General features: G+C 40.1%; 2 protein-coding genes across 5 annotated transcripts; one reads left to right on the top strand and one right to left on the bottom strand.

Moving 5' to 3' along the window:
• The first annotated feature begins 442 nt into the window (after nucleotides 1-442).
• LOC106312452 lies at nucleotides 443-6,930 on the top strand. Of its 4 annotated transcripts, none has more exons than XM_013749988.1 (4): nucleotides 443-769; nucleotides 1,006-1,394; nucleotides 1,614-1,808; nucleotides 1,896-6,930. In XM_013749988.1, exons 2-4 carry the CDS (start codon nucleotides 1,008-1,010, stop codon nucleotides 6,912-6,914), a joined length of 5,601 nt encoding a protein of 1,866 aa, XP_013605442.1. In that variant the 5' UTR covers nucleotides 443-769; nucleotides 1,006-1,007; the 3' UTR covers nucleotides 6,915-6,930. The 4 variants fall into 4 exon arrangements, with proteins under 4 accessions (XP_013605442.1, XP_013605441.1, XP_013605438.1 ...); XM_013749987.1 differs by having other exon boundaries at nucleotides 1,614-2,106; nucleotides 2,191-6,930; XM_013749984.1 differs by having other exon boundaries at nucleotides 1,614-6,930.
• Nucleotides 6,931-6,951: 21 nt separating this feature from the next.
• LOC106312453 (probable protein S-acyltransferase 5) lies at nucleotides 6,952-9,106 on the bottom strand. The gene is made up of 5 exons (XM_013749989.1): nucleotides 8,999-9,106; nucleotides 8,407-8,589; nucleotides 8,028-8,327; nucleotides 7,712-7,945; nucleotides 6,952-7,626 (listed from the first exon to the last, which is right to left on the bottom strand). Exons 1-5 carry the CDS (start codon nucleotides 9,104-9,106, stop codon nucleotides 7,096-7,098), a joined length of 1,356 nt encoding a protein of 451 aa, XP_013605443.1. The 3' UTR covers nucleotides 6,952-7,095.
• Between the last annotated feature and the right edge of the window lie 1,984 nt (nucleotides 9,107-11,090).

Genomic DNA, 11,090 nt, shown 5'->3' with positions numbered 1-11,090 from the left:
AAAAAAAAAAAATTTCGCTAAAACCACAAAAACAATTTTTCTATAAAATTGCAAAATCTTGTTTTTATATTAAAGCTCACATTAATGATATTAATATTTTACATGATCTTTAGAGTAAATAAGATAATACTTTGGGTATCCACGGGTAAACCCATACCATATTGAGTTATTTTTTTTTGTTTGGATTTCAATATTGATGTTTCTGGGTTTTTGGAGGTTGGGTATAAACTGGGTTGGGTTATTTGTGGGTTGAGTTGAGATGGGTTATTTTACCCTAAGTTAACATCCCTACTTGGTCCATTCATACTTTCTAGATTTTTAACTTTTGTTTCTACAGAATACGATAGTCAATTCGTCGACTAGAATTCTCACAGAGTCAAAGCTTTTACGCAGAGCCTTCTTAAAAACAGTTCGATCAAACAAACCCTAGAATACACTCCTCCCATTTAAATTTTCTCCTCGTCTTTTCAGTCCAGTCAGACAGAGAACAGAATTTTTCTTCTTGAAGAAAGTTATAAGATCTCTAAATCAGAAGACATGTGGTGGGAATCGGAGTGTTGAGTAAGAGGGAAAACTGAAAAGAGAAGCACTTGAAGTTGGTAATACATGGCCGGTTGTGTCGGAAAGTGGCAGGCATTTTCTCCCTAGGAAACAGCGGAGAGAACAAGCACCACCACCACCACAGACCCAACACTTAATATCTTACAGAACTTATTTAGTCTATTCATTGCCCCACTCGACAGGAGGAGCTAGCCAAATCGTTTTAAAGGTCTAAACATGTTCATATATATCATTCCTCTTAGAATCATATGTTTTTTTTTTTTGCTAAATACTTAAAATCATATGTTGACTGTGTAAACCATTGATATTGCTATGCTAGCTTGGTTCTTTTTTATCTTGACATCGAAACAATAAGAGAGTAAATACATTTTTGACTTGTTAAGTATTCAGATGTTTAATCGTGCAAACATGTTTACTTTTTTTTTTTTTTTTACTTAAGTATAGAGATGGGGACGAATAGTGTAAGCAATACAAAGCAAGATAAATCTTCGCAAGGCTCCAATCCTCGTAGTAACCGGAAACAAGATTTGACGTGGAACTATGTTAGTGAAGGTGTTGATTCAAAGGGGAAGAAAGTAACGGCATGTAACTTCTGCGGAAAGCAATACGTTGGAATCAGCAGCATGAAACAACATTTGGCTGGTCTGAATCAAAGTAAAACTGCATGCAAGGAAGTTTCTTCAGAGGTTCGAGATTCTATCGTACAATCCATGAAAGAAAACAAAGAGAAGACGAAGGAGAAAATTGTTGTGGATCTTGAGATGACAGACTATGAAGTAAAGGATGGTCAAAGTTCTCAACAATCTTGCACTTCCCAAAGTAGAAAAAGAAAGGTTAGTATCCACTTAACATGTGTACCTTAAAAAGAATGGATACAAAGTTGCACTGCTTTTGTCTAGTTAACTACACAGCAGTACAAGTGTTATAGTATGTTTGGTCTTGTTTTGGTACAAGAGTGTCTCATCATCGTTTACTACAACTCTCTTTAGAATCCTCACTCTCTTTTGTTCCTCACCCTCTTACTCTCTTTCGTTCCTCACAATCACACGCAGAGAGAAGCTACACCAGGAAAAGAAAAGATGGCTGAATCAGAATCAGCAAAGCAACACATTGATCGCATTCGCAGGACTAAGTTTTCTATCGGTGGAGACGAGAATCCGTTGACGGAAGATCTTCATCAGGCTGTGAAGAATCTCTCAGCTGAGCTCTATGCCAAGGATGTTCACTTCCTCATGGAGCTTATCCAAGTAAGCATTCTGCTGGATGTAGAAACCATGTTTCTTGTATTTTTTTTTTTTTTGTCGAAGGAGTTAAATGTTCCATTTGGTTTCCAGAACGCTGAGGATAATGAGTACCCGGAAGGTGTGGATCCATCTCTTGAATTTGTGATTACATCTGATGACATCACAGCCACTGGAGCTCCAGCGACTCTCCTTATCTTCAACAACGAGAAGGGCTTTTCAGACAAGAACATAGAGTCCATTTGCAGTGTTGGAAGGTCCACCAAGAAAGGAAACCGAAAACGCGGTTACATTGGAGAGAAAGGTACCATAAGACCTCAAATACAAAACTTAACTTTCAAAAGACCCTTGTCCTTACATATGTGTGTTCTTTTTCAATCTTTGGCAGGAATCGGATTCAAGAGTGTGTTTCTGATTACTTCTCAGCCTTATATTTTCAGCAACGGGTATCAAATTAGATTCACCGAGGCACCTTGCAGCCACTGCAGCCTTGGTTACATTGTTCCCGAGTGGGTTGAGCAACATCCTTCTCTTGTCGACATACAAAGGATCTACGGTTCAGGTTCTTCTCTTCCGACCACAACCATCATCTTACCACTAAAGAGTGACAAAGTAGAGCCGGTGAAAGAACAGCTCTCTAATGTTCACCCTGAGGTTCTCTTGTTCCTTTCCAAGATCAAGAACCTATCTATCAGAGAACACTGCCAAGATCCTAACCTTAGCACAGTGAACTCCATCGGTATCATAACCGAGACGAATTTCATGACGAGGAAGAGCATTGATGCTGAGTCTTACACAATCCATCTCTCTGCTAGTGAAACAGACACAGAGAAACAATGCAGTTACTACATGTGGAGACAAAAGTTCCCAGTGAAACAGGAGAGCCGTGTTGAAAGAAGAACCGAAGTCCAAGATTGGATGATAACTTTAGCCTTTCCATTAGGCGAGCGTCTTAGCCGTGGAAACACCTCTCCTGGCATCTATGCCTTTCTTCCTACGGAGATGGTAACAAACTTCCCATTCATCATCCAAGCAGATTTCATCCTTGCGTCATCAAGAGAAATTATACTACTTGATGATATATGGAACCAAGGGATTCTCAGCTGTGTTCCGTTAGCCTTTGTGAACGCATTCACCACCTTGGTGAAAAAGACCGATGCTCCTATCTCTAGTTTGCTGTCTACTTTCAGGTTCTTGCCTGTAACACAATCTAGCTACGCTAAGCTGAATGTTGTTATAGATTCCATCAAGGAAAGAATCTGCGCTGAGGAGATTGTGCCGAGCGTGTCACATTTAGGACAGAAGTTCTTTCACAAACCATGTGAAGTTGGTCGGCTCATCCCTGCCTTCTGGGTCATCTTGGAGAAGGCGAGAAGAGAAGGCGCAAGGTTACAGAACATATCATCACATGGAGTCTACATTTTGGATTCTTCTTTTGACAAAAAAGAGAATGACTCCGTTCTAAACTTCTTGTCTTTGAGAGAAGTCAGCAACGAATGGTACTCAAAATGCATTCAAGGGTGTGATCTTGTGACTAGTGTATCAGAAAGTACCTACGTGGAGATTCTTCTCTTCATAGCTCAGAACTGGGATTCGAGATTCAAGAACACAAACATGGTTAAGGTTCCTCTTATCAAGTACCATGTTCAAAAGGGAGCGACTCATCTCACCAGCTTGGAAGAGTTCAATCCTCGGACGTTATGCCTCGTCGCAGAGAAGAATCACTCATGGTTGCTTGATTGGAATGGTGAGTTCAGATGCATGTCTGATTGTGTTTTTCTTCCACATGAAACCAGGAAAGCGTTGAATGCATGCTCTACTAATATGGATGTAATACGTAACTGGCTTGGAGAGAAGATTACTTTGATGGATCTTAGTGTCTCTCTATACGCACAATGTCTCTTGCGTAGTCTTAAGAAAGACAACAGGCTTGTGGTGGCATACGCACACTTTCTGCATCACTCAGTCACCAAGGGGTTTCTATCAGTTGATGAGGCTAAGAAATGTTGCCAAGACATGCCGCTTGTGGACAACTATGGGAATGTTAAGACGAGTACCTTCGGTGTTCTTGTTCCCGCTGGCGCAGGTAAATGGGTTAGCTTAATAACCGGGTCGAATCCTTGGAGGCAGGACGGTTACATAGAGCTTTGGGAAGAGTATATGACGTCTGGCGTGTTCGCTGGTGTTCGGTCTAAACAGAGAGAGCTTCTTGGGTTCTTGAAAGAATATGCTAAAGCTGGAGATGTACCTGAAGTAGCACCACCGAATGCTGCTCTACCTGCGTTGTCCGGAGCTCTTCAGAAACAGAATGTTTTTCTTCTTTTGGAGTGGATTAGAAGACATAGAAACTCTCTTCCTTCAAAGTTTCTTGATTCAGTCAAAGGAGGAAGCTGGCTGAGAACTAAGATGAATGCAAGCTATGATTATCGCCCGCCTTCTCAGTCTTTTTACCATACTTCCTCATGGGGAAGCGTTCTGAAGAACGGATCAGTTCTTGTGGATGTTCCACTTGTTGATAGGAGCTTCTACGGTAAGAAGATTGAGAGCTACACAGAAGAGCTGAAAACTGCGGGAGTTATGTTTGAGTTTAGTCAAGCATGTACATTTGTTGGTGAACACCTTATGCGTTTGGCTGGGACCTCATCGCTGTCAAGAGAGAATGTGTTTTCTATTCTTAAGTTCATCAGAAACTTGAGAGAGAAGCTCCTCTCACCTGATGATTTCATCACATCCATCAAAGGTCGCTCTTGGCTGAAGACAAGTTCAGGTGACAGATCTCCAGTGGGAGCTGTTCTGTTCAGTGAAGAGTGGAAAGCTGCCTCTCTGATAAGTGAGATTCCGTTTGTTGATGGAGACGCCTACGGTGAATCTGAGATCAGTGGGTTCAAGGAAGAGCTGAAGCTGCTAGGGGTTGTGGTTGAGTTTCCTAACAATCACGGTCTCATAGTCTCTCATTTGAAGCCTGAAAAGCTGAACTATCTTACAGCAGATGCAATGATCTTACTACTTGAGTGCATGCGTAACTTCACTTCTCAGCATCTGGTTGATTCCTTAAGAAGCTCTCAGTGCCTCAAGACAAAAGGAGGCTACAAGTCACCTGCTGAGTGTTTCATATCTGATCCTGACCAGACTTGCTTTCTAACAGTCTTCGATGATGTCTTCCCATTAGTCGATGATAGTTTCTATGGAAGCAGAATCAGTTCCTACAAAAAGGAGCTAGGACAGATTGGTGTTGTGGTTCAGGTTGAAGAAGCTGTGAAAGCGTTTGTGAGAGCATTCAAGCAGAAAGCTGCCTCATCTTCTCTAACACGAGACAACGCTTTGTCTCTTCTGTCTTTCTACAAGAAACTGATGGGAAGTGATCACAAGTTTCCTGAAGAAGTTATGAAAAGCTACACAGAGTTACAATGGCTGCAAACAACACTAGGCGGCTTCCGTGCACCAGAGGAGTGCATTCTCTTTTGTTCAGAGTGGGAACCTCTCCGTCTTATAGCCAATCTCCCCTTTATAGATGATACCCCAAAGTGGTACGGCAAGAGTATACACAGCTACAAGAAGGAGCTAAGGAGCTTGGGAGTCACTGTTGAGTTAAAACAAGGAATGAACCATTTGGTTAGCTCCTTAAGTCTCCCTGATGAGTCTAGTAGCATCACTCCTTCAAGTGCTCTGTCTCTTCTTAAGTGCGTCACGTTCTTGATTGAGGATGGTAGAAAACTCACTCAGGAGTTTCTAGACAAGGTCTCTGTCAGATGGTTGAAGACACATGCTGGTTACAACAGTCCTAAAGAGTGTCTTTGGTTTGATAAAAGCTGGGAACTAGAGCCTTGTGATGGTCCCTTCATCGATGAAAAGTATTATGGCTCTAAGCTTATGTCTTTCAAGAGAGAGCTTATTGAGGTTGGAGTTGTTGACGATCCAGACAAAGCTAGGCAGTTGCTTGCTACACACGTTTATACTCATTCTGATTCCGATGCAATTTCCCGGATATATAGATTTCTCAGTAAAACCGAATGGAAACCAGAGAAAGACTCGTCGTCTTCTTCAGGCAGGATTTGGATTCCGAGCGATGAGAAATGGGCAGATGTTTCTAGCTGCGTGGTCAGTGATGAAGACAAGCTCTTTGGATCACACCTAAACGTTCTTGAAAACCATTACAAGAGTTATGATCTTCTGTACTTCTTCTCATCTGCATTTAACGTGAGAATAACACCATCAGTTGAAGATTACTGTGCTTTGTGGAAAGACTGGGAGAGAACAAAGGACAGATTGTCAAGCCATGAATGCTGTGCGTTCTGGAGCTTCCTTGTGCGACACGGTATATCCGAGGACTTACTCTCTGAATCATTCTCTCGTTTGCCGGTAAAGACAACAGATAGCAGCAATGATGAAGAAGGAATCTTGTTGTCTAGCAAAAGCGACGTGTTCATAGCTGATGACTTGCTCTTGAAGGATCTTTTCATTGACTCCCCTGTTTTTGTATGGTACCCAACTCCAAGCAACCCTAGATTGTCACAAACGAAGCTTATGGAGCTTTACAGGAAAATAGGAGTCAAAGACATCTCTCAATGTGTCGAGACTTCAGAAGCTAAGTTAACAGACCGAACCAAAGTCAAGAAGCAAGAGAAGAGTTTGATCGGACCAGGGCTAGTGAGGCTGGTTCTAGGGTTTCTCTCTGATCCATCTCTTAAGATAGAAGCTGAGGAACGTTCAAGAATCATAGAAAGTCTTGTTAGCCTCAGTGTTCTCCAAACTCCGGAGACGATCTCAACGGATTACACTCTGAAACTACCGTCAAAGGGAGAGAAGCTGGTGGCAAAAGCTAAGAAGGTGATGAGGTGGGAGAGAAAGGAAGGAGTTGTTTATGCGGAGAAGATTAAAAAAACTTGCGGGAAAAGAAAAGTTTTGGAGTACGCCACGTGTTTCGCTGAGGTGATTGCTAAAGGAGTGATGAGTGGTAGGGAAGATCTGATTGAAATGCTATCAGAGCTAGTGAAGATGGCTTACTTGGTTGAGTTTGATGAAGACGCTTTAGAGTTCCTTATGAAGTCCAAGAACCTTGAGGTCTATGAAGAAGATGAGAAACTTATCTCAGATGCCTTCTCCCACAAGTAAAACTAATCTCAGATGCTTTCTTGTTTGTTCCAAACAGTCATTTTAAGAGTTTTTTTTTTTCAAATTAAAACATTTACTTAACACAAACTCGTTACAATGAGGTAAACAAACCTGACTGAATCACAATCTTGTTTGATCTTCTTCAACCTTTTAAAATAGTGTAATTTGCTTAAACCGGAGACTATAACCGTCCTATACCAGTTCCGGTTCTGCTTCTAACTGTTGCTGCATCAGATAGTAAATCTCTGGACGCATCAATGCCTGAAGACTCATCATCTCTGGTTCTTAAATCTTCGTTAACACGGCCTGATAACTCCCAGCTACCTCCTCTCCTTCCCCTGCTAGACTCTCTGGAATGCATAATCCCACGTCCTTCGGTCTCTTCTGGTGGAAGCATTCTGCTCAAATCCCGCGATGTAACCGATGTTTCCATGTCCTTGTCCATGTCACCGAGCTCCTCATCTACTGTCTCGTGCCACACCGGTTTTCTCCCCATCTCTATGTCGTGGGAAACTTTCTGCAAGCTCGGGCTCGACATGGCTCCGTTCACAATCCTTGGTGGGATCACTGGCTCCTTGGATACCTTTGCCCTGAAACTGTTCTTAGATGAAGCAACGGTTGTGCAGAACACTTGCATGAAGTTCCTAATTATCCCCTTGTTGAAAGGGTTCTCGTGTCTATCATAACGATACCTAAAGTTTTCGTAAGTCGACTGCAATAACATAAAACAACAGTTAACAAGCAGCTTACTTTATCCAACGGTCTCAGCGTGTGTATAGTGAAGCAAGGGGGCTTACTTGATTGGTGCTCATTAGGTACAAGTGGAAACCAGTAAGGCCACCAACGAACCAGACGCAGATGAAAGTGTAGATTATAAGCGCGATGGAAGCAGGTGTCTTGATTAGCGACTTCCAGATGCTTATCTTCTCACCATCCATTATGCGTTTAACGTATATCCAGCAAAACACGTGGACGTAAACGCAGAGAAGAGCCGAGCATAATATAAACATGAAGTAGAACCTGTAGTTTCTCTGCATTAAAAAAAAAAAAAAAAAAAAAAAAAAAACTGTTTAGTGTCTCATGAAATGATTTTAAAAAAAAGGATTCATTTACCAATCCAATGCATTGACCAAGCCAAGGACAGTGGTGATCAAATTTCTCAACGCAGTTGTTGCATATGGAGCAGTGAGAAGCGCGGGGAGGTCTGTAAAGCATGCACGTGTCACAGTATTTGATCTTCACAGTGATTCCATTCACAATCATGTCTTTTGTCCGAGGCAACCGGCTCTGAGTAGGAGTATGAGCAAGGCGCGGTTCTCCACTAATTTCAATACCTTCAGGCTCAGGGGGATATAGGTTACGAGGTATGATTCCTGGGTCTCTCCCCGAGGTTACAAGAAGAAATATAAGATCCTGTGGAAAGATGGAAACTTATCATCAAGATGCGTGTGTAAGCAGTAGCAGAAGAGGGAACAAACGTCGTTAAACTCACTACTAAGTTGAGACCAATGGCGACGGCTAATACGGATACTCCTCTGTGGTGTGGGAAGTCATCAATAAATTTTCTGCCGACGAAAACACAGAAGATAATGACAGGAGCTGTAATTAAGAAGATGGTGATGAGTATAGATCGAGCATCGGGCCCAAACACGAGCCTTCCTCCAAAGAAGAACACCTGGAGGGAATATATCATTAAAGATAAGTAAAATATCAATCCTAACCAAAACAGTTGAAATACAAACAACAACAACTCTTGTAGCTATGAATGAGACAACACATCTTGACTGAAAATCTGATGTAAACCAAAATTCCATCAGCTTAAGAGGATACAATATTCAAACAAGTGTAGAACCCCTAGACAATTAGGAATTCAAATTCAAAATTAAGAGCAAAACAATAACTTTTCTGCAGAAAGTCAAACATAAAGTTGTAAACTTTCTCAAGAATGAACCAACCCAGAAAACACAAAGAAAGATAGTGATTAACTTCCGGGCAAAAATCTTGAGGATTTGGATTCAGATCTTAGTTAAAGTCCTTAAATCTGCTGACCAAGAAAGCAAAGAGATAAAAAGAGAAAAGCTCACGTTATTGCCTTTCCAACCCTTATACGTTCTGATCATCTCATCTCCTCCGCCGCCGCCGCTTGAACTCGGACCTCCGGGACGACGATCTGACGGCTGCAACTCTAACATAGGAAACCAGAAAAAAGTCTCCTTTTCTTTTTTTTGGGGTTACAAATGGCGTTTGTTTGTTTGAAAAAGGAATAATTATTGAGAGAGAAATGAGAATTGGTACTAGTATGTTTGAGAGAGGGCTGCTTGGTCCTCCCTCCAGTCACCTTTCCCTTTTTACCAGTCAACTAATTTCAATCAATCCCGTTTTAATTAGTAATTTTACTTTATTGCGATATTTTGTTTTTTCTTTGTCGGCTAATGGATTTGTTTTTGTTTCTGTTACAAATTAACGGCCGTGTTAATACTCCCTCCGTTTATTACTTAGTGCATAAAAGACTACAACATCTAATTGGTTACACCGTTTTTAATAAAGTTAAAAATAACATAAAAATATCAAAACATTATTTATTTTAAAACAACAAAAATCTTCTAAAACATCATCTATTATGAAACGGAGTGAGTATTTTTTATAACTATATGTGTATTTTTATTAAATCATTGACTAAATACTAATGGATTATTATATTCAGATACATCAAAAATATTCATTTTCATCTCTCAATTTTAAATGATTTAACTATTTTTTTTTTTGATTTTTTTGTCGCCTAATGTGAATTATTATATTTAAGGCAGCTGACAAAAATAATATTCACCTTGATCTCTAAATTAATATTTATTCCTAAATCAGATAGATAGATAAAATATTTACCTTTAAACTATAATTATTTCAAAATTTGTAAATTTCAAGATCGTTTCTAATTACAGTGAAAATAAATTGGATAGTTGAATAAATCGTTCTTAAATTTTTGTAAGCTACAATGTGTATGTGGATTAGATACTGAACGGTAAACATAATTGGAATACCTTTTACCAAAAAAAATAATAATTATAGAACAACTTGCACCTGTCTACAAAGGTATCTTTGTATATCGTCGTTGCTGGTTGATTAATCATCACCACTTATTATGTCAACATTTGGATGCTTATCAGACTATGTATGATCTGTCTTCTTTCATTTTAATTTCTATTGAATTCACATTTAAATACAGGCCAACCAGCCATACAATGTATAATCCAATACGTGTTGAAGAGTTCTCGTCAATTTTGGTCTCTTTTGTTGGACCCTCTCCTTGTTGAGTTTTAACTAAAAACAAAACAAAACGAAAAGCTATTCTTTTGTCCCAATTCGGAAGAACAAAAATGCAATATTGTGAAAACTTAATATTTGTTACGAAAAGAACTGGAATTTTATTGTATCGCGAGAATTTAAATAAGGACAAAATTTATATCCGTAGAATTTATAACACTGATAGAAAGATTATTACAGATGGAAGAGAAGAGTGAATGATGCATTTTCAAATGATCGAAATCGATCATATATATAGAAAAGAAATTTACTGTGCAAATAGTGCAGCGGGCCCCACATCTTTTATATTTTCAACGAAAACGGCTCCTCCTCCTATTTTTGACTTTCGTAACACTCCCCCTTGGGGGCCGGTGTCACTATCCGCTCTTGCTTAACGTCTTTGTTGCCTCGTTAAAAACCTTTCTAGGAAAACCCTATGGGAAAACCATAGTAAGGTAAAAAGAGTACAACTACGTAAGCTCCCCCTCGAATGAGCAGTCATAGATCCTTCTGATGACGCATTCCAATGTTGTGGATGTGTTTTCTGAATACCGAAGTCGGAAGTGATTTTGTGAAGAGGTCAGCTGCATTGTCGCATGATTGGACATATCTTACTTCAATCTCTTTCTTCTTCACGAGCTCTTGAGTGTATGAGAAGAACTTCGGATGAATATGCTTCGTTCTATCGCTTTTAATATATCCGTCCTTTGTTTGAGCAACACATGCTGCATTATCTTCATATAGAATAGTTGGCTCCGTATTTTCGTCAATCCCGCTGCTTGAACAGATGTGTCGGCTCATTGATCTCAGCCATACACATTCTCTACTTGCTTCATGGAGTGCAATGATCTCAGCATGATTTGAAGAAGTAGCCAC

Source organism: Brassica oleracea, chromosome C8 (genome assembly GCF_000695525.1).
Source record: "Brassica oleracea var. oleracea cultivar TO1000 chromosome C8, BOL, whole genome shotgun sequence".
NCBI lineage: Eukaryota > Viridiplantae > Streptophyta > Magnoliopsida > Brassicales > Brassicaceae > Brassica > Brassica oleracea.
The sequence above is the reverse complement of the archived record's forward strand: the minus strand, read 5'-3'. Positions and strand labels throughout refer to the sequence as shown.